This window comes from Onychostoma macrolepis, chromosome 06 (assembly GCF_012432095.1).
Source record: "Onychostoma macrolepis isolate SWU-2019 chromosome 06, ASM1243209v1, whole genome shotgun sequence".
NCBI lineage: Eukaryota > Metazoa > Chordata > Actinopteri > Cypriniformes > Cyprinidae > Onychostoma > Onychostoma macrolepis.
Window position 1 is genome coordinate 18,000,798 of NC_081160.1, and position 24,923 is coordinate 18,025,720.

At 35.8% G+C, this 24,923-nt stretch overlaps 1 protein-coding gene across 11 annotated transcripts in view; it reads left to right on the forward strand.

The window, feature by feature from the left end:
* Positions 1-11,515: 11,515 nt before the first annotated feature.
* The window catches only part of dlg1a (discs large MAGUK scaffold protein 1a), a 127,634-nt gene continuing 114,226 nt past the window's right edge, over positions 11,516-24,923 (forward strand). For 5 of the 11 annotated variants that reach the window (XM_058777931.1, XM_058777922.1, XM_058777928.1 and 2 more), the window contains exons 1-3: positions 11,517-12,119; positions 12,287-12,418; positions 14,776-14,933. In XM_058777931.1, coding sequence (XP_058633914.1) covers positions 12,101-12,119; positions 12,287-12,418; positions 14,776-14,933 — 309 coding nt within the window. In that variant the 5' untranslated portion in view covers positions 11,517-12,100. Of the gene's footprint in view, positions 12,120-12,286; positions 12,419-14,775; positions 14,934-24,923 lie in introns of all 11 variants that reach the window. The other 6 variants (XM_058777921.1, XM_058777923.1, XM_058777925.1 and 3 more) reach the window with 3 other exon arrangements.

Consider the following 24,923-nt stretch of genomic DNA (forward strand, 5'->3'; position numbering starts at 1 on the left):
ATCTATGAGATCATGGAGATATAAGGAAGTTGGATCAATTCCAGAATTTTTTTTTTTTTCTGCTGTGGTCTATGAGTGATTCATTTCCAACAAGCAATAACCTGCATAAAGGTGGACCCTCTGTATACAATGTGGTGAGAAAGACGCCATGACCACATTTTAGCAGCATACAAGATGACACTTGCCTGATGAACTGCTAAAAATGCTTGTTGACAGTACTTGTTAAAAACAGCATCTTTGAAAAGAATGGAAGAGAACAAATAGACTAAATGAAACTGTTGATCTCATTCATTCAACTTACCACAAGTTCAGGTAATTATTATGCTTGAATTGTCTAGTTTAGCTAGAGGTGTCTACATTTTTTACTACGGAGGGCCAAAAAGCTAGGTTGACTACATGCATTCATACATGCATCTAAATGCTGCATTATAAGTGGTCAAGTTTATGTTGGTTCAAGGGGCTTTTTCATGAACTTTAATGAGGCTAGGGCACACTGTAAAAAAAGAAAAGAAAGTTGAGCCAACTTATTATTGTAAGGCAACCAGCTTCAGCAGATTTTTGAGTTTTCTCAACATGTCGTTTTAAGTTTATACAACATAAATTTGAGAAATAAGTTGATCAAACTCAAAAATCTGCTGAAGCTGGTTGCCTTAAAATTTTAAGTTGGATCAACTTTTTCTTTTTTTTTTACAGTGCATAATGGTGTCAATCAAAGAATGATAAAACTAATTGGATTCTAATGAAAAAAGACAGGACTTACACAGGTTCTCATGAGAACCATCAAAGGTTCATCACATCTAAATGATTCTGCTGGCTAATGATTCTGAATGTACATTTGTCTTACATAATGTCTTAATAAATGGCAGTCCTGTGCATTAGATGACAGTGTTATTGAAGCTTTAACTATCAGACAACATCTAAACCAAGAATAGCAGATGTGTTAACCACGGTTTTTGTGTGCGCACATATTTGGAGCAAATTGATTTTGCATGCAAGTCATTGTTGACTGTGTTCAATGGGGTTTAGAGATCAATATGGGTTCAGAAAGTCTAAATGAATTCCACCATTTGCACACACAATGTGTCCACAAGCAGATATCAAGGGACTGTGACAGGTAGCAACAAAATGAATCATTAATAGCATTCCAAAGAGCATCACTTAAAAATAGTTACAGGTTTAGTTTGATTACAGTCAGAGCAACTGTAAGGATCAACAGCACTGCAGCTTTAAAAAATGCACATCTTTGTGCTAACAAGTCTTTAAATCGACTTATCATTAGATGTTTCACCCTTGGGATTGTCTCTGATCTTGTTAGAAAGATTTTATCACTGTTCTTCCTACTCTTTACATCCTGTAAATGGCTGTCAGCGGGCTATTAGTGACACTTCTCTTTTTTTATGATTATGTCTATGGGAATCAGACTGAAAAGTGTGTTTGAGAGAGCAATATTTGAGACCCAAGGGTCATTATGTCGGTAGGTCTTGGTTTGGTTTAACTGAATTTTTTTGGTTTCCTTTTTGTTCCAAACTCACATTTTACCCCAAAATAAAAACAATATGAATGACAATATTTATTATATTTAGTAATACATAATTAATATAATTATAATACATTGTATAAATATAATATATTCAGATATAATTATATTAATATTAAATATATGACATATATTAAACATAATCTCAAGAGTAATTATTAAGCATTTAAATTTGACTAAAATTAATTATAAAAACACTGTTACACTGCAGACTTTTAATGTAACTTACAATTTGTTTATCAAATTGATTACATTTGGATGTAATCATTTAAATGTAACTTTCTGACATCACTCACATATCTTCTCAATAAGACATTGAACATCCCTCTGATGCTCAGTGATCTGAAAATCCAGAAGTTTCTAGTCCAGTAGAATCCATGTCGAACAGAAATGCTTCTATTCAAGTGCTGCTCTAAATCTTTGTTGCCTCCTTATGGTTCCATTCATGCAATGCATCATCCCAAGGCCAAGCGTAAGCATCCCGGGAATTCGTAATATTGGCATGGTTCAAATGTGTATCGATAAGTCATCTCTCTGTTCATCTCACTATTTTAGCAATCCATGGAAGAAGAATAGTGAGAGTGAGTGTGTCAGCTCTGGGTCTTTCTCTCTGTGAGAATTTCTCAGTCCAGTTAGTGATCTGGCTGTTCCTGGATAAACAGAGCAAGAATCACAGTATCAGAGTAATGTGGGTGGGAACTCCTCTGAAGTCTCTCATGCCACCTTGTGGAGTTTTCAATAACCTGTTTTATATTTTTGCGGTCACCTATTAGAACCAATATAAATGTGAGTTTTTATATAGCAATTTATAGCAATGACAAATGTGTGAGAATTTTATTCAGAAATCACAGTCTAGCTTTAATTAAAGACTGCCAATTCAGGGATTCAGATTGCACTTTAACAATTTATTGTCATTTAGCACATACTGTATATACTGGGGGGGGTTTGGTCTCATTCTTGTCTGATATAGGTTTCCAGCTGCTGAAGAGTTTGTGGTCGTCTTTGACGTATTTTTCGTTTAATAATGCGCCAAATGTTCTCTATAGGTGAAAGATCTGGATTGCAGGCAGGTCAATTCAGCACCCGGACTCTTCTTCTACGAAGCCATGCTGTTGTAATAGCTGCAGTACGTGGTTTTGCATTGTCCTGCTGAAATACACAAGGCCTTCCCTGAAATATATATCGTCTGGAGGGGAGCATATGTTGCTCTAAAACCTTTATATACCTTTCAGCATTCATAGTGCCTTCCAAAAATATATGTATGCACCCCCATGCCATCTGAGATGCTGGCTTTTGAACTGAACACTGATAACACACTGGAAGTTCTCCCTCCTCTTTATCCCAGAGGACACGGCGTCCGTGATTTCCAACAAGAATGTAAAATTTGGACTCATCTGACCATAGAACACTTTTCCACTTTGAAACAGTCCATTTTAAATGAGCCTTGGCCCACAGGACACAATGGAGCTTCTGGACCATGTTCACATATGGCTTCCTTTTTGCATGATAGAGCTTTAGTTGGCATCTGCAGATGGCACGGCGAATTGTGTTTACCGACAGTGGTTTCTGGAAGTATTCCTGGGCCCATTTAGTAATGTCAATGACAGAATCATGCCGATGAGAGATGCAGTGTCGTCTGAGGGCCCGAAGACCACGGGCATCCAACAAAGGTCTTCGGCCTTGTCCCTTACGCACAGAGATTTCTCCAGTTTCTCTGAATCTTTTGATGATGTTATGCACTGTAGATGATGAAATTTGCAAAGCTTTTGCAATTTGACGTTGAGGAACGGAGAGCCTCTGCCCATCTTTACTTCTGAGAGATTCTGCCTCTCTAAGACATCCCTTTTATAGCTAATTATGTTACAGACCTGATGTCAATTAACTTAATTATTTGCTAGATGTTCTCCCAGCTGAATCTTTTAAAAAGATTCTTGCTTTTTCAGCCCTTTGTTGCCCCCGTGCCAATTTTTTTGAGACCTGAAGCAGGCATCAAATTTGAAATGAGCTCATTTAGTGGATAAAAGTATAAAATTTCTGAGTTTAAACATTTGTTATGTACCCTATGTTCTATTGTGAATAAAATATTGGCTCATGTGATTTGAAAGTCTTTTAGTTTTCATATTATTCAAATTTAAAAAACGTCCCAACATTTCCAGAATTCAGGTTGTATATACATATTTATATATGCCAACATTTTTGATAAAATTAAAAAAAAAAAAAACTTTTATGTAAACGCAAATGATAGACATATGAGCTGAATATATTGACCTTAAAATTTAAATTTAAATTATGCAGGTGAGACTTTAACTAAATGTCACTTTTACTATTTTTAGAATGGGATTGTTTTTTACCTGCTATTTCTCAGGAATAAGATTAACTGAACACATGTTGACATTTTGTACACATTATAAGACACACATTGTAACATATTGTGTGCCACAAAGGGAAACTGCTTTTTTGCACACTAACCTTTATAATAATAATAATAATAATAATAATAATAATTTTACAATTAAGTTATTAATGTATTTTCAGCAATAATTTAAACAATAGACAATTATTTTACTTTAAGAAACACTTTGATGCTTATTGTTGTGCTTCTTACAATTAAAGGCTGTTATCTCCATCTAGTGGACAATAATTGTTGTTACACAACTAAAATCAGTGTGGTTGATTTTGTGAGTGCAGGTGTTGAGCATCACCTAGAAACTTCAGTGTAATCTGAAAAGGTGGATCTATTAGTACATGTTAATACCTTTTGAAAGGGTACAGTCCCAGTGACCACTTTTGTACCATTTTTTTTTCTCCTGAGAGTGTATAATGGCTGTGAGTTAACTTGCATGATATATGATCATTATTGTAAGCAAAATGTGTTAGAAGTGGAAAAAAAAATAAAAAATAAATCTGTCAACATTCATTCACCCTCAAGTTCCAAACCTGTATGAGTTTCTTTCTTCTGTTTAACACACAAGAAGATATTCTGAAGAATGTTGGTAAACAAACAGTTGCTGAAAGCTATTGACTTCCATAGTATTTTTTTTCTCTCTAACATTTAAACTTAGACCGTTAGATTAACTTTTGACTTTATGAATACACATAAATGGCAGCTTAATTATTATTATTATTTTTATCTTTTTTGTGCATTTATTTAAAGACCACATGCACCATTTTTTGTCACTGGTGTTACCTTAATTCTTTGGCAATAATAAAGGTTTTTATGAAATATTATTTCTCGATTTTTTTCAGCACATGTAGTCAGAGTTACAGGGGGAAAAAATGATAATGCAACAAATAAGGAGATTATGTTTTATAATCAGGTTTGTTATAAATGTGATTGAATGATGTTAGTTCATTTGCTATAACAATGAATTTTTTTTTTGAAAAAACAGTTATAAACAAATAATGATGCAATCCTTTACATCTCAACTCTTGAGTGTAGCAGAATTCAATGGATGTAAAATTATTATCATGCCACATGTTACACATTTAATTTAATGTGACAGGAAAAAAACACAGTAACACCAGTGACACAATGAATCACCAGTGACACCTAAGACCAAAGATCCTTATTCTTCAACTGTAATTAATAGGTGAGTCTAAATCGTTACATTTGGAATTCATTTGGCAATTAGTGAAAGCAGTCAGTAAAAGAACATAAACATGAACTGATCTTCACTGGTGTTACCCATAAGGAAGGTGAAAGTGACTAACAACAGTGACAATTTTCATGAAAAAATGCATTTTACAAAATGGCTGCTGCAAGGTTTCAAACCACATGTTCTTGTCAGTCATGGTATATACTCACTAAATTAAGTAGTTGTATTCTAGTTTTTTACAATTCCCTAACAATAAAGTAGGTCATACCAGTGAGTTAAACTAAAAGCTTCATATTAAATCATGAGATAAATTTTTTAAAAATCTGATAACCGAAAAGAGACAGTGGACTTAACATGGGCCTTTCTTCATAGATCTTCAGGAAAAAGAAGAAGGAAATCAAGTGATGTCAACAGTGTGATTTTTATTTCAAAATAAACGATTTTTGTTAAACAGTAACACCAGTGACACAACTCCAGGGGACCACTGCTTTCATTATATATTTTATAATATTTATTTGGCATTTTGTTTTTGGTTTTTATGTCATTTACATCATATATTGGATAGTTGTGAATACATTATTGTATTTTAAATGGTAGAAAAACCTGTTTTTGACCTTAAAATAAAGCACTTTCCCTCTGTACATGGCTGAGGGGATGAGTGTCAGAGAGTCACAGTCACCGCCGCCAACAGCAATCACCATATCACAATCACCTGAGTTCTAATCACCCGCACCTGCTAACCCTCATCAGCACTCCCATAAATACACACTCTCTCTGACACTCATTGTCTGGTCTATGGTTCACCACCTGAACAGTTACATGACTCTATTACTACTTACCTGTGTATTAACTTACCTGTTGTCTCGCAGACCTTCACCCCATTACCTCCTACGATTCTCCGTGATGGATTCCCCAGTCTCCTGGTTCCCGATCTTCAGCCACCCTGTAAACAGAGGATTCTATCAACTCTCAGCTAAGACTCTTAGGACATTCACTATCACCAAGATACTCACCCAAGACACTCTCACCAAGATCCATTTCCCCTTCCTGTCAATAAATCTTCTTGCCATTTACTCACCTGTGGTTTCCGTCTCTGTTTGTGACAATGAGCAGTTTTGTGGTGCTTGAAATGTTTTTTTTTTTTTTTTTAAACCCATATTGCCACATTGATGGTTCAAGGTGTAAATTGTTCAAAGTGTTTTTCAAGTGTAATATTTTTATAACTGTTAAATGTCATCTTCATGACATTTAACAGGATAGTTCACCCAAAAATAAAACTTGTCATTTACTTACCCTCAAGTTGTTCCAAAATTGTATGACTGTTTTTATTTTATTTGTATTCTTTTTTTTACTGCTGAACCCAAAAGAAGATCATTTGAAGAATGTGGTCCCCACTGACTTCTATAGTATTTTTTTTCTTTCTTCAATACTGTTGTAGTACTAGTAACTTAGTTACTGTAATATTACTTTTTGCAGTAACTAGTAGTGTAACTAGTTACTAATAAGATTTCAGTAATATTACAGTTACCATCCATAAAACAGTTTAGTTACTTTTAATGCCTCAACCATGCTGATTTAAAATCCAACAATCAAATAATTCCTAGATTTATTTTCATAATTTTCACAACTCGCATATGCATGTGATGTCCACAGTGCAAGCTTGGAATATGGAAAAGCTTACATTCAGCAGACAGAAATATTGCATTATATTGATTTTGTCAGGAAAAAGATGATCTGAACACTGTTGTGTAAGTTGTGGCTGTACTTTACTCTGGCATTACATCCCACCCACATCCCTCTGATTAGCATGTGGTACTACTATAATTAAAAATATTTTTGGAAAATTAAACAGTTTCTTAAAAACTTATGTGATTTGATAAAATACATAATGAAATATAATCATATATGGGTAATGGAGAAATTATAATGAGCTTCAAGCTACACATGACAGTTAATGAGATGAATACAACACTTCTACTTGAATGCCACTATCAATCACTATTTTGATATGTTGATTTTGGTCAAATGATGAGGCAGAAATATGTTGTTAGTAACATTCTAGAAAAATTTTATGTGGAAGATGCACAGTTTCAACTTCTGTAGGGCGTGAAGAAAAAGCAATGTATCTAGCAGTGTAACTAATTACTGTTGCCAGAAAGTAATAAGTAAAGTAACAATATTACTTTTGAAAGGAGTAACTAGTAATGAGTAATATATTACATTCTTTGAGTAACTAGCCCAACGCTGTCAGTTGTGACCAGCAAGTGTTTGATTACCCACATTCTTCAAAATATCTTCTTTTGTGTTCAGCAGAAGAAACAAATTCATACAGCTTTGGAATAACTTGAGGTTTAACTGTTACAACTCATATCGAATCGATTGACTTCTGACCAACTGATCCACAACAACACTCTAACATATTACCTCATGTTCCTTCTGTTGTCATATTTTGAGTTATTACGTGACATGATATTACATGAAAGCAACTAATATGACAAATCTTAGTTTTGGAACAAATCTTACCTTTCTCTTCGTCATCATATAGCCTATACCATAAAGAACGGCTTTTGCTCACATTTTTGACACTGCATCAATATATCCACAAGGTGTCAGTATACACACATCAACTAACAATTCAATATTTTCTTCCCTGTTCCTACAGCCAAACAAGCGGTTAGGAAAACGCATGGATGAATGGATATTGAATCCATATTATAATTCTTTGACAGTGTAATTAAATTATAATTATATATAGTTGTTACATTTTACAAATAAAATAGAAACACAAGGCACCCTTACACAATTAATGCTAAAAATGGTTACAATACAGAGTATTTATCGAAATAGAATGCAATATTTTCATAAATATATCCTAAACAGATCGTGTAATACTGTGTATTACTTGATTTACATCTTACCTTATATTATGTAATGAAATTTCCAACTGAGCTTCTGTTTCATGTTAGGCTACACTAGTTTCAAACCTATTGTTCCACCCTTCACAAAGTCCTTACTAAAACCAAATGACCTTTGTTCAGTGTTTTTCGCTCATTTCTAATAATGAAAACTCATAACAGGTGCAGACATTTTTTGTGCTTTTATGAGACAGTTTGTCAGTGCTGCTGATCTGCAGCTTAACTGCTGGATCTCTGCTTTCTCACTAATGAGATCTGCTCTGAGTGATGCAATACCGCTGCTTAAGAAAATGAAACACAATTTTTTATACATATTACTCGATTATTATTATTCCTGAGTCTGCAATAAAGCATTCAAACCTTGCCAGCTTCAGACACACCACAATCGGTAATACAAATCTCAATAGCTCTTATAACGCAAATCGAAATGTTCGTTCTTTTCAATCCTGTCAGCATTTCATTCAGTATATGAACAGAAGAAAGCAAAAAGGATACCAATAAAAGGAAAAAGGCAGAGAAAAATTCATGCTTTTTAAATGAATGTCTAAAATTGGCATTAAACAGACACCATGAAGGAGAAAGTATATAAACTATTAATCTAATGAAGCAAATCACAAATTTATTATTATTACATGAACCCCATAGACAATGTAGGCCTATCTGGTAATAACCATCAGGGTGATGGTTTGTTGAAATCACTTCAGATATATTCAGAGAGCAGAAAATTTGAAAGGGCCTCTAATGGAAATTGATTACAGGGCATTACTGGTTTTGACTGGGTGCAGATATGACACTATTGTTGCTGTTAACAATTTTCCATGGCAAGGTGAGATGAGAAATGAGATGACAATAATCTCTTGGCATTCTTTGACTGGGATCATTAGTGTTGTGTGATTAATTGCTTCCAGGATGCCAAGAATCATTTTAGCCTGCCTACAATTCACTGATACAGTTACATATGATAATTGCTGCTTACTTTATTACAGTGGTTCTCAATCAGGGGTCCGGGGCCCAAATAGTAAACTTCTGAGGAGACCACAGGACAACTTATAATGATTTAAAATGATTTAAATTATATTAAAATAATATAACTTAATTAAAATGCTTTAAAAAAAAACACACACACAGACAAAATCATGGTGCAAACTGAATATTTCTTTTTTTCTTTTACACTTTTCATTTTCAACCTCAACAACTATTGTTTTATTAACAAACATCTGGAATCACAAAAAATTATTGTGGTTAGTTAATTTAATACATTCATACAGTTTCTGTCAATAAACATAATTACAGTAGAACGTACTGGAAGAAATATTATAGCTGATATGAGGGGATTATGAATTGTATTGGACAACAGTGCTTTATAGCACTGTTGGTTAACTTTGCCACGCACTCCCCATGTTGATGTGCTATTTACATACAACATTTATGTTTAAAAGCATACCTAAATTAGCAGTTTCTAATCTCACATAGCCAGATAAAATCCAATCTGATTTGGGATATACACTTTACTTAATAAGTAATTTAACATGAAGCTCAGAATACTAAATCCAGAAATGAGTTATTCCTTATTGCTTATTGCATCAGTCCAAAATTGTATAACAGCCATCAGATTAAATCTTTCAATATAAGCCATCTCTAGTCATTTTTGTTTGCAATATGCTTCTGGAGATCAGTGAACCTGAAAGTTATGTTCTGGATCTATGTATGAATACATACCCTTTATAGTGTTTTAAAATGCTCTTTATTATTAGACAATCCGTGTGATGTGTTATGTACACCTACTGCTTCAATATAAAGGGTGAGAAGTGCTCAGGTCCGGTTACAGCTGCATGCATTCCATGTCAAGGCTCTTCACTTACATGCCTCCAAAGAAAGCATAGGGCGTGTGCAACTGTATTTACACATAGTCAGCAAAGGATGAAAGCTTTATTTATTTAAAGCAACAGAGAACCAAGAAGCAACTTTCCATAAATCATTAAGAAATTGAAAGGAAATTGTACATACGTGCATATTAGAGGTGAACTGGGGCGTACAATAATTAACTGATGTTATTATTAACTTAAATTGCATGTGCAGAAATGCTATGGGAATCAGGTTCTGGGATATACAGCACAGTAGAATTAGAATTTGTATAGTAAGAACCAGACACTACAACAAGTCAAGACTAGACTTGTCAAACTGTGTGGGCGGCAGAAGTATCTGTCACAACTGTGGAAATACTCCTCAGACATAGTATTCAGTTGACTTTCAATTTGTACACATTTTTCATCAATGGATCATTGTAGATCTCATACAGTCATTCATAGCATAGTTTCTTTGTGTCTGAAATGCTCTGGAAAATAACCTCTGACTCTAATGGGCGTTTAAAAAAGACACCACTGTTTTTTTTTTATGTGTGGCAACCTTCACCCCACCCAAGCTGTGGCAATGTGACAGCACCCTGTGACTAGACATCCACCCTTCGCAAAATTCAAATGACAAAAGCCATTTCAAACATCAAAACAACTAACAAAAGCCAATCTTAGCCATGCTTTGTCTTCGCTGGTAACAGTATGCCTTTGATAGGATAACACAATGCAAAAGTTGCCTCATCTGAAACAAACTTACAAAACCAAACAATGTTCTAATTATTTTCACTAAACACTAAATAGTTGTGAATGGATGCATATAATGTGTGCAGTTTTTCCAATGAAACTGACATCTCTGTGAACATATTATTCAAATAGGCTATTCTGGGGTTTATTTAGGCCTATGCAGTATTAATATCAAATAACTTTAAAATTAATTTCAAATTGATGAGTTATGTCATATATTTTCACTCCTTCAATGAGAATAGTCTAATTAAGACAAAGCATCATGCATTGTTACCAAAAAATGCAAACTGTACAGTTGTAAAATGTCCCATATTATTATTTACGAAATATCAGCACTCTTGAAACGTCATCCACTAACTGGTGTGTAATAAAATGACAATTTTTTTTCATTTTTATACTTCTGGGTGATAGTACTGAAGGCAGTCAGTAAGTAAAGCAGGATTTTGATCATTCCAGCTGGCCATTCAAGCTCAGTCACAGCCATTTCATCAGCAGAAACAGGCGGATGGATTATGAGCCTTGATCAGATGTCACGAGATAGTAGTAGCCTATCTACTGACAGATAAATAAATAAAGACATAGTCTCCACATATAAAAACTGCACTGCTGGTTTAAAATAAATGTAAACAAAAATATGACTATATTCTGCTGTACTAGCACAGTAAGCTCATATACTTTGAACAAGACTGGTGTTCCGTGGTTCTTATATAATTTCCCCAGATTTCATTACTTAAAGTGAGGATAAACTTAATAAAGAGCTCTTTCACCGGCTGCTTTCTCGCAGCAGCTGAGTGAAGAAACCTGAGCGCGGATTCCTTTGAGCGCAGAGGGAAGGCAGTAGATCAGTAGATCATGTGATCTGTTTGCATATCAAGGTCGCCATTTTGCAGGAAAGTTTGGGAATTTCGGGAACACTAGAAGAAGGAGGAAGTGTTGCGCTGAAGAAGTTTCGATTACGGACGTGTGCGGATCCAAGACTCCTCAGTCAGGAGGGAACGGGAGACATGTGTGAACGGGAACCCGTCTGCGAGTGAACTTTACTTGCACTTCAGCAGGGATTATTAGTAGGCTATTTCTGCATTTTCTACCACTTGCATTGCAATAGATCGGAAGCAGTGTTTCCAAATGTTTGTAATACACTCTGCGATTTGTTGATTTACTCCATGCACTCGTCTGCAGAAAGTTTAGCAAAGTTGTATGAAAGTGTCCACGGGGTCCTGCCGCATTTTACAGGGTTATGAGTGAAGTGGTCGCTTACAGTTTTTATCGGATTGGAGGATTATTGATATTGAGCTTTCACATGTCAGCCTGACCCGGTCAGTGATCGCCGGTGATTGTTGATCACTACGAAATCAAAGACGGGACTGAAAGTGAAAGTGATCAGTCATTCATTCCAATGGTTTACAGGAGTCGCCTTTTAACAGTTGTGAGACTTTGAATCTTTCAGCCTTGATCATGCCAGTGAGAAAGGAAGGTAAGGTTTCTTTAAAATGTGTATATATTTAAACTGCTTTGTAACCAATGGGCTATTTTAGTATATAACTTATTAGTTATGAGAAAAAAACAATGTGTTTTCTATTATATTTTGAAGCATTTGACCAGTGTTTCTCAGCAGGGTTTTTATAATGTGTCTTTTTTTAGATGCTCAGAGGGCACTGCTGCTTCTGGACGAATACCGAGCTAAACTCAGTCAGACCGGAGACCCTCATCTCAGACATTCAATTGAGAGAGTCATCAATATTTTTCAGAGTCAACTCTTCCAGGCTCTTATAGGTACGTTGCTGCTAGAACAAACAATGTTTCCCTCAAGGAAGTTTCTTAACACTTGTCTTGTTGTGCTAAGATGGTGGAACAGGTTTGACTCCACCATTATTTGACATGTTTGACATTTTCAATGATGTATTACAGCAACGTTGTTGTTTTTCTTCTTCAACTGCAAATAAAGGTGTTTGCACGTAGCAAGTTGTTTTGCTCCTATAAGACACTTAAGAGAAAATTATAAGGTTTCCATTCTCATGGAAAGCGTTATAAAATCTTAAAAAGTTTTTCGAATGGAACATATGTTTGTTTTTGTAGTTGTAAAATATTTAATTTTTAATTATTTATCCGTTTCATCTATCTTTTTTTTTTTTTTAATTCAATATTTCATCTGTTGGGCATAGTCGCTATATCATTTTTTTTTAAAGACCTTATCCAGTAATCACAAAACATTGTAAAGTAATGGATTTGCATTTGTCAGAAAGTGTCTTGGCTTGTATTTGCTGGGAATGTAGTCTAAACATTTTGTGTGCAGTAATTTCAAGTAAGTTTTTGTCAACTTGAGAAAATCTTTTGAGTTTGCCTTTTAAGCAGGCTCTTTTGGGAGTTTATGCAATTAAGATAAAATGGAAAGGAAATTGGTGGTGATAAGCATTTTACTATTGAAAAAGTCCAACAGAACATATCCAGAAATAGCTATAAAGATAACTTAGAATGTTTTTGTATATTTGTTTTATACTGGCTGCTATGTGGACAGATTTAGTGGGCATCTTCATAAAAGGTTGTGGTGAGACATTTGATAAATGGATTTTGTAGTGAATTTGTGGCAGTGTAGTGTTTACAGTACACTGTTGAAAATGGAAAATGTGCTGGTAATTTTCTACCGAGACATTATCCATTGATTTTACAGACATTTCCATTAACTCTAAAACAATACAGTGCAAAATTCAAAATACAGATAAAACACTTGTAAAACTCAATATTTATCATATTAATATAGTACATTGTGCCGTTTTAAATTTTGAGAGTGTTGTAATTTAGAACATCATCTTTATATTCCCCACTGCACAAATCAAAGCACAGTGATGCATACTTACTAGAGTCTTTCAGTACTTAATTAAGAGGCATTTGAAATGCATCATTGCTTTGTTCAGTTTCCAGTAATGCTGTGTTCAGACGGTAAAACTTAGTGCAACCCTACTATTATGTTTCCATGATTTGAACTCCACTCATTTAGTTTGGCCTGGACTCTGCATGAATCCAGGGAAGTGCTGTTTATAACCATAAAGAGTATTCATGTTTCATGGTGTTATTATTTGTCCATTATTTGAGTGCTTTAGACTGAAAACATTTGTGGAGACTCCAGTATCTCTGAAAAGTCAAAAGAATGTTATTGCTTTTAAACATGACTTAATCAGAAACTCTAACTCTACATACATGTTGGCTGCTATGTGTGGGTAAACATGGCATGCATTACAGCCTACTTTTAAAAAAATGTAAAGATTAATGCATTATGCTTTTTAAATTTTTTACTGTCATATTGAAGGAAGCATAATGGTCAATAGATGGCTCCTTCTTGGTGCAGCCATTATTTTTGGTGTAAAATTGAGTAGCAGTATGTAGTCATTTATCCATGATGCATTTATCCAAAGCGACTTGTAAAAATTGTATTGTGTTGCATTTCAAGGACAGTCACTCCAGAGCAACGTGCCTTTCTCAAGTGGTCAATTGCAGCAACCAGCAACCATCTGGTTGAACTTTTACTGATACTCCAGCTAGACTTTTTTGACTCGATGTCCCATGGATAATATACAACTGAACTGTAATTCAGAAATTGAAAACATGTTCGTTAGAGAACACATGTAAGTCATAATTTGTTGTATGATTTGTCTTTAATGTATTTTTGAATAAATTATTAGTTCAAACACACACACACACACACACACACACACACACAAAAGTGTGTCCCTTTATTGTGGCTGATAGTGTAAGAGTAAGACTGAAACTGTCTGAATTTAATTTGGGCTTGGCTTATCTGAAATCTACACCTAAATGTACACTTATTTTATCATTAATTTTATCATTGTTACTTCAGAGAAGTGTCAGGCTACAACAAATTGTGGTCTTTAAAAGCAATGCTATGGTTTGATTACAGGTTGTAATTTTTTAGGTTAAACAATCTATTTACACTTGGTCATGTTTTTAATGATGGGATTGTTATCGAATTTACACTTGGCCATGTAAATGCGTTTTCATAAAAGTTTGTATCTTAGATTCTGTCTTTGATTCTGTGAACATTTGTAGGGATTATAGTTCTGTTGGTGGCTTATTAATCACATGTATTTGACTATGCAACCTCATAATTCTTTCAGATATTCAGGAATTTTATGAAGTGAGCCTCCAGGATAATGAGAATAAGCCCACAGAGCCGTCAAGCCTTAAAACCAGAGAACCTTTTCCTCCTGTTAATGAATGGAATCTCACTGGACCAACAGAAACCGTGCCCAGCGTCAGTGCCCAAAGCAAAGAGGTAAGCAAAATATTGATGTGTATGCTACCACTCATTACGTGGATCTTGAATGTCATTATTGGTTTTAGGGTGCTTTCACACTAGCACTTTAGAATAATTGCTGGTGTTTGACACAATTATTGGTGCATTCTTTATTCTGTGGAAGCAGGTGTTATTCATGCAATGATTCATTCAAAAACAGATTAATTCTGAAATGAAACTGAACCGTGTGTAGGTTAAAGACACACAATAGTTGCTGCTACTTCAGTTATGTGGGAGCTTTTTTTCATTGGCAGATGTGAAATGTGTCTATATTTGTACAAAAGTTCTCCATTCAGAGACATTCTTTTGTCATGTCATATAATGTCAGTTTCAAAAGTCAGCTCTGGTGAACCTACTTCAGAACGTCCAGTACTTGTTAAACTTGTGCTTGAAAGATAATTGAGAATGTAATTGAAGATCATGATGCTGAGCGTGTGAAGTGTTAAACATCTGACCGATTTAAATGCATTACTCTAAAATAGTATATGTAGGAGTTCTGTGGCACTAAATGCAGAACATTAAAGAGTTATCTTATTTAATAATGTTAATTTCTCATTTAAATCTGATAAGGGTTGGTCATGCATTTTTCATTTAAATTGTTCACGTTCTAGAGAGTGGGAAGATTTTACTTCTGTTGGGATTGGAAGTAATCTGCTTTGCAGTAATCTACAGTGTTTTAACAATGCATAAAACTCTCATTTCTATGAAGTCTCGGATGAATCAGATGAGCGTTTGAACGTAGCTGAATTTCATGTCTCCACTGGCATAGAGGATGTAGCTTTGTGGTGTTTTATTATTTCTTAACTTATGTTTCTCCACTGTGATTTTGAACGCATGTAAGAAACAGGAGTATAACATGCCTTGAAAAATATTTCTTAGTTTAATGCGATGGCATACTCCTACATAAACTTATAAAATGAAATGAATTCTTTCAATAATTTTAGGATTTTGTAATATTATATAACCTAATTGCAGAACCTATTTTTTTTTTATGTATTTCTCTCTCTCTCTTTGTATAGCCTATTTTTGCTTTTTCTAAAGGTTCATATTTAGTCTTTTTTTTTTTTTTTTTGGAAAAATTCACAGATACATTATATCTTAGTTAGCATAACATGATCAAAAACAAATTTGCTTGCTTGATTAGATATCACCGTCATTCTCTATGCTTCCATTCGAAGATATAAATTTAACTTGTGCGCAAAACTAGAATATCGCGAAAAAAACATTTGCGAATAAAGCACTATTTCCATCCAACGAGTCAAAGAGAACAAAATCGACACTTCCTGATAAACTGGCACTATATATCACTAAAAAAAAGTAGGAGAAGCCACTAAATATAATAATTTTCATATATGATAAATTACTTGCGCCTCAGAGCGAGCAGAAGAAACACAATAAATGCGGTCATTCAGAGGTGGATGCCTGCTGTTTGGCAATTATACAGAATCACAGACTTTGTTCAGGCATTTCAGAATGACCAAAACAACCTTTCAGATGCTGTGCAACGAGATTGGTCCGTGGGTTAGTCAGGTTATCCCGTCCCATCGTGCAAAGTCACATGATTTGGAAACAAACATGATTTGTTGTGGGTTGAATTTTAAGGACCCTGTGTGCGGAGTTGGAACATTGCCAACATTTAGCGAATATTCCTGTTTTATTGCAAAACGTGAAGTCCACTGGCTGATGTTGAAACAGCAGGGCAGAGGCGTTTTACGCACTCGGTGTCCCACTCAGTGACGTGCTGTTGGAGCGCGCGGAGCACATTATGCTGCTCGGTCTCCCAGTGGTGCTCCTATCAACTCTGAACGCGCGTCAATATGAGTGCAGGCGTCCTCCTCCTCAGCATCCCCGACACCTTGCCGCGGAAAGGAAACCTGAGGTGATACAGACTTGACTTCTCTGAGTATATGGACGCGTACGTTTGCTCTACTGAGAGTAAGTTCCTGTCGTGCGCGCAATGCTTTTATATACATTCGCATATTTTAGCGACAGGTTTAGAGCAGCTGGAATGAGATGCTGAGAGGTCGCGCTCTGAAGAATGGACTGTTTATGTATTGTAAGCACAAAGGTAAGACAACCATATGCGTGTTTGCAATGTTCTCCGTCTTGTTTGTCCAGAGTAGCCTATGTTTCATATACAGATCGCTATTACATATTGACTGTAAGATTAAGATGGGCAAATGTGCAACTTTAATAATCAGTGGTTACAGTACTATCGCTAGGATACTCAAATGCGTATTCACAAAGTTTGTTTATGCTCTATCTATCTATCTATCTAAATGTTCTAAACATTTTACATAATAGGAAACCACCACATAATTACTAACCCAATAATATGATTACTTTGAGAAATAATGTTGTGAAAGGTGATCACACTGTGCAGTGTGCACTGATTAAGCTTTTAAGTTATAAATTGGTATTTGTGCGTAATTGTTGAATATTTAGGAGGTGTCGTAAGGAAAGAGTTACACAACCATATTTTATAACCAACTGACTCCCTTAAGTTTTCAGAACTCATAAAGGAATTGAATCGAAAGAGGTTGATACATGCTATGAACAAAGGAGCAGTCAACAACTGGTTGTCCATCACATCTTTAACGTGCATATTTGCAGATCTTTGCTGTCAATCACTTGTGTTAGAACTATCAGCCTCTTTCAGATTACGAATAAAACCTAAATCGAATGTATTAAATTAAATGAGTTCATATTACTCGGCTCTTTGCACTTAATAGTTATGTGAGCTCAGTTACTGATTATATTAAGCAAAACTCAAACTGAATAAGTTATAGTATATTTCTAGCTTCCAGCATGCTTTGCTTGAGATTAGATAGGAGAGTAAATTATATAAATTCACAGTACTCATAACTATTGGTTTCTGAACTTAAATTAATAGAGGCAATCAGGCAGTCAAAAAACTCATTGGGTTTTACAGTGATGGTGTGTTGGAGAGAGAATGAATCAAAACTCTTCTTGAGTGACCGAGTAGAGGAGAAAGAACTAAGAAAAAACTAGACCGTATTTTTTGGCTGCACATCTGAGAGCATGAAATCAGCAGGAGATGCCTGACACTTTGGAATAAAAATGAGAAGAATAATATTTTAAAAAAGTGAATAATTTAAGATGCAATACAAAATCTTAATCTTTACCACTGTTATCTCTCACAAGAAGGCTAATGTCAGTTCGAGATGGGAAGCAGTTACCTGTTGATACAGTCATTATTTAATGTTTTTCTGTGTGCTGCTGTATATTTAGGACAATATTTCTTTCTGTCTACTTATTTATATAAAGGGCTCCCATTTCAATCTGGCACAAATGTGTGCCACTCCAGAACTGTGATCATTAGGTTCATTCCAGGGTGTTCCTATCTGAATGTGATTAGAGTACCCTTCAGTGGGTGAAATTTGTAAAAGGTGTTTAAAAGGTAAAGCTGTTTATCATTCAATGTCAATTATGATCACTCATCACCATAACAGAATGCTGAAGTGTTTTTAAGACCCAGCCATCTGGAAGTACTGAAAGAAATTAGCATAATGAGATCATAGTCTACTGATTTTATCCAAAACCAGAATTTATTTAACTGGCTAAGTGCGTTTAAGCGCACACCTGCGTCAAAGAGTCCTCTAAAATTCAACCGTTATTATCGCAGGTTTGCAAGTAAAGAGGATGTTTGCTGAGTGCAGAGCACTTGCAGTGTCTGAACACTTACAGGCATGCACTTGAAATGTGCTAAAATTATGGTTTTATAATCTGTGGAGTGCCTTTATATTTGTCGGTAGTGGAAAAAGCACAACATCTGTGCTGCTGTAAATGCACAGCCATGACCAGCCCTCCACCTGAAGGCGCAGGCCCTTGGGTCTCTTTTAAAGCCTTGTGTGCTTAAGCTTCAGTAGACTTTCCCATGTTCTCATACAGGCAACTAGTGGACATGTCCAGTACTTCTTTACCATGGCAGTCATGAGTTAAATTTGTGATTTGATCATTTTTGTCTTAATTGAGGCAAGAGTTCCTTTCTAGGTTAATCTTGACATATAAAATCTAGTGCTTGTTCTTGCACATGCATAATGTTTTAACATGAATTTCATAGTGTTCAGTGTAAGTGTTTTTAGTATGTATTTTACTCTCCCTCTTTTATTGGTTTGCTTTTGAGTGGTTTGCCCTTTTCAAGAGCCTCTCTTTGAAGAACATAATAAGCATGGTTTGCAGAGAGCAGCACACTGTCAGTTTTATGTGACTGGTGGATGTGACTAAACTTAAAATATGTTTTCAAGTGCCCCTGATTTCAACCATTGAGAAGAAAGGCTAATTGACTACATCTTTCTGTTATGTTCTGATTACTTAAAGAGGCAATAATTTGTACCTGAATGTCATAATTTTCCCCCCTGGAGCCAATTTATAATGTTTGTCAAGATGTCTTGCACTGAAACATTATTTTGTTCAGTGTGAACAGAGTTCTGTTCTAACTATAACATTAGGTGTTTTGCTCCAAGTTTTTTTTTTTTCTTATGAGTTTTGAGAAAAACCTGACAGTCAGTTGTCGTTATGCACTAAAGTCAGTGGAAATGTGGGCTAGTCCTAGTGTGTGTGTGTATGTGTATATATATATATGTAATGTAATGTAATGTAATGTAATGTAATGTATGTATATATATATATATATATATATATATATAAAATATATGGGCCATTCTACAGAATTGGTGCAAACTGCTGTCCCAAAACCAAAAAGCATTTAAGTATTCAAATCTTAGATGTTTATTAAGATCCTTCTGTTATCTATTGAACCCCACAATAATATTTGAAATATGTGACCCTGGACCACAAAACCAATCATAAGGGTCAATTTTGTGAAATTGAGATTTATACATAATCTGAAAGCTGAATAAATAAGCTTTCCGTTGATGTATGGTTTGTTATGATAGAACTATTTGAAAATCTGGAATCTGAGGGTGCAAAAAAATCTAAATACTAAGAAAATTGACTTCAAAGATGTCCAAATGAAGTTCTTAGCAATGCATATTACTAATCAAAAATTAAGTTTTAAAATATTTACAGTAGGAATTTTACAAAATATCTTCATGGATCTTAATATCCTAATGATTTTTGGCATAAAAGAAAAATCTATAATTTTGGCCCATACAATGCATTTTTGGCTATTGCTACAAATATACCCCAGCAACTTAAGACTGGTTTTGTGGTCCAGGGTCTCACATTAGTAAGCATATGTGTATATATATATATATATATATATATATAATAAAAATTCATCTATGCCCACCACTAATAAATATATATATATATTTATTAGTGGTGGGCATAGATTAATTTTTTTAATCTAGATTAATCTCACTGTAATCTTGGAATTAATCTAGATTGAAATCATTTGAATTCTGCCAAGTAGATCAGAATAAGTTCACTACTAGTAGTAAACAACTAGCAGTCATCAAGAATTTAATATTGATAATAACATTGAAGACATTGTATGATTATTCCTTAAAGATAAGGTTTTAATAGTTTTAGTTTTAGTAGCCTATTACGTTCTGCCCAATGTCTTCAAGTGAAACCGAACTTTTATTTTGACGGGTTGCCGTGAGGATAGTTTTTCTCAAATGAAACGCTCAAATGCTCATGAAGTGACTCTCAGAGCAGTTCTGATGTTGTTCATGTATTTATGTCCTCATTTAGTGAGACGACAGACGTTAATATCGCCGCAAGCGTCACGCGGTCTTCTGTATGAGTAGTGAACAAACCCGTGCGTCTGCGCCATACATTAACACAGAGACGCACAGAAGTCATATTTAAATAGACGTTTTGCGGCTTAATATTTACAAATAGGAGTGGGAGTGTGCTCACTTGTGTGTGCGCTTACACGTACGTGTGTGTGTGTGTGTGTGCGTGCGTGCGTGCATGCGAACCAGGGCGGAACTCCGCTGTGCGCGCGATACAGAGAGCGCGATGTAACGTAGAGACAGAAATGACTTGCCGATTAAAGCTTCTTAAAAATAAATTTTCCCTGAAGCAAACCCGGCGGCTTCATAGCTGCATCCATGTTAGCACATATACACACAGGTTCGAAGACTCGTTCTCGCCCCCTACAGTGCAATTCGGCTAGGTATACATCCGCGCTAAAATATCAAGGTGAAAGTCATCATAGCTTGAGTAGTATAGATCCAGCTCCCAACCCAACTTTGAGAATAGATTAACGGCGATATTTTTTTTTATCGCCCGATAAGAGTCTCACGTTAACGCAGCAAGTTAACGCCGATAACGCCCACCACTAATATATATATATATATATATATATATATATATATATGTGTATGTATGTATGTGCTTACTAATTTATTTCAATATTTTCATAAATTGGAATTTAGGGGTTAGGGTTGGGACAGGCACCACCCAACTGAAAGTACACAATAAATGATGATTTTAAAATCATCATTTATTGTGTACTTTCAGTTGGGTGGTGCCTGTCCCAACCCTAACCCCTAAATTCCAACTTATGAAAATATTGGAATAAATTGTTTTTGTTTTTTCCATTTGTTGTTTTTAAAAGCATCTTTTTGATTCTTTTAAAAAGCGAAGTTCAAAAAAAAAATTTAATATTTTCTTTGTAAATTATGAAACTGTTAAAAAAAAAAGTGTCCCGCCTTTTTCATGTCACTACCAAAACAGTGTATGTTTAATCTATTGGTTGAGACTGATTTGAACTAAACCCATAAATTTATGATCAGGAAATATTCCTGTGTCCCCCTCTCATAGCTACAAGGTGTGAGTAGATGAGTCTCATCATTTTGAGTTAATGTGTTTAAAAGTCTGGAAAATCTGTGTGAAACTTTTAAGGAACGTCACTACTGAACTACCTTTTTTTTTTTTTTTGCAATTAAGCACACTTTTTTGGGAGTTATTCCATAACATTTAGTTTTAATGTATACCAATGTTCAGAACTGTGCTAGCTAACCATGTGCTGATTAGCATCTTTGAGCTAGGTTCAAAAGTCTCTAAAATTGTCTCTACCGAAACTCCACCAAATGTTTTGGTAGTGATTTCTTAGTTTTTTTTTGGAGCATTATCCCATAGAATTGTCACTACTGAAACAGTCACTACCGAAACATGTCATCATTGTTTCGTAGTGACAAAAGGGAACACCTCATATTTGGGAGAAATAAATAGAATTTTAGTACAGTTATGCTTTCTTTTTTTTTTTTTTTTTTTTTAAGCATGTTTTAGTATGCGAGTTAAAATTCTGTAAATTGTCTCTACCGAAAATGTGCTGTCACCACAAAAACATGGGATGTTTTGTCAAAAATAAAGTAGGCTATACTTAACTTTTGAAATCATTATGATCAACTTTTTGCCTTTTACAAAGAAAATTTGGATTCAAAACACAACAAATCTTGTTAGAATTTTAATTATGGGTTTACCCCTAAAACAAATTAAATAAAATGGCAAAAAAAAAATATTTACAATCTAGATGTAAGCAAAATCTTAATAGGTCAATATAACCCTTCTAATTAAATAATTACTGTGTTTCGGTAGTGACAAATTTGGGGAGAGGACAAATATTACAGGACTCTGAAAATACAATGAGAATTAACTGCACAAATGTGTACCTTGGATATTATACAATGTGCATGCATAATTTCCAATATGTTTCCAACTCTGACTTTGGACCAGTTCTGTAGAATGTCCCATATATTGACACTTTTAATTATCAGCATCAGCTGATAAGTGTCTGATGCAGGACGTTTATTTTGACAGTGCTGAGAATGCACAATTACACTGAACAAAATTATAAACGCAACACTTGTTTTTGCCCCCATTTTTCATGAGCTGAACTCAAAGATCTAAGACTTTTTCTATGTATACACAAGGCCTATTTCTTGCAAATATTGTTCACAAATCTCTCTAAATCTGTGTTAGTGAGCACTTCTCCTTTGCCGAAATACTCCATCCACCTCACAAGTGTGGCACATCAAGATGCTGATTAGACGGCATGATTATTGCACCGGTGTGCCTTAGGCTGGCCACAATAAAAGGCCACTCTAAAATGTGCAGTTTTATCACACAGCACAATGCCACAGATGTCACAAGTTTTGAGGGAGCGTGCAATTGGCATGCTGACTGCAGGAATGTCCACCAGAGCTGTTTCCCGTGAATTGAATGTTCATTTCTCTACCATAAGCCGTCTCCAAAGTAGAGGTCTTCACGGATCCTGAAGAGACCCGTAAATGTGCTGCACCGAACCGACCCGGACCCGTATTTTATTTGAAAGTTGGACCCGAACCCGGCCGGGAAGACACGGACCCGACTGCACCCGATCGGCACATATTGCACAGCAAACTGCTATTAAGTCAATAACAAGTTGCGAGAGAGAGAAAAAAAAATCCCTTACTACTGTTAGTAGCCTTCTCCCTGACTGCGACGCATACAATCCTCCTAGCCAATAAATTTCCATCCATGTTGGGCTGTTCCCCTCTATTGCCGACTGAAAAAGCCTTCTTAATCCACTGATTATTGCTTTAAAAGTCTACATGCTGTCACGTCAGTGACGGATGACTAATGCAACTTTGCAGTTTTTTTTTTTTTTCCCATCTCGAGTCAATTTCGACTGTTGCGTTTATGCAACGATAACGATACTTTTTGTTGGTTGTAATAAAGACTCGGAGCAATTCTTTTTTGGAAAAAAAGGTGCAGAACAAGAAGTGCGTTACACTTTATTGCGTGTGTGTTCAATAACAGTTTTGTTTCAGCCTTTTTTTTTTTTTTTTTTTAATTTATTTTTTTGTCCAAATCACTCATGAAGGAATCCATGATCACCGTCCGCTTGCAGTAGGCTACATTAACTCCGCCCGCGCTCTGCTTCTAGTGGCTCGAGGTAACGCAGTGTTTTTTTTTTTTTTTTTTCACCTTATTTCCCGCTCACAATTTTCTCATTGTAATTTTACAAGCTGCAATTTACAAAACACACGCATGCTGACTGACACTGATCACTGGCGGGTACGGTGTTCTCCGATCGACTCGGGTATTACACACAATGTTAAACAGACCCGGGACCCGAAGTAATAGATTGGGACCCGACCCAGACCCGGCTGACCATTTTAAAATATAGACCTGAACCCGTACGGGTCCCGGGTCCTCTGGTCTTGGGTCCTCCCGTGAAGACCTCTACTCCAAAGGCGTTTCAGAGAATTTGGCAGTACATTCCAACCGGCCTCACAACTGCAGACCACGTGTAACCACACCAGCCCAGGACCTCCACATCCAGCATCTTCACCTCCAAGATGGTCTGAGACCAGCCACCCGGACAGCTGCTGCAACAATCGGTTTGCATAACCAAAGAATTTCTGCATAAACTGTCAGAAACGGTCTCAGGGAAGCTCATCTGCATGCTAGTCATCCTCATCGGGGTCTCGACCTGACTGCAGTTTGTCGTTGTAACCGACTTGAGTGGGCAAATGCTCACATTCGATGGCGTCTGGCACTTTGGAGAGGTGTTCTCTTCACGGATGAATCCCGGTTTTCACTGTACAGGGCAGATGGCAGACAGCGTGTATGGCTTCGTGTGGGTGAGCGGTTTGCTGATGTCAATGTTGTGGATCGAGTGGCCCATGGTGGCGGTGGGGTTATGGTATGGGCAGGCGTATGTTATGGACAACGAACACAGGTGCATTTTATTGATGGCATTTTGAATGCACAAAGATACCGTGACGAGATCCTGAGGCCTATTGTTGTGCCATTCATCCACGACCATCACCTCATGTTGCAGCATGATAATGCACGGCCCCATGTTGCAAGGATCTGTACACAATTCCTGGAAGCTGAAAACATCCCAGTTCTTGCATGGCCAGCATACTCACCGGACATGTCACCCATTGAGCATGTTTGGGATGCTCTGGATCGACGTATACGACAGCGTGTTCCAGTTCCTCCCAATGTCCAGCAACTTCGCACAGCCATTGAAGAGGAGTG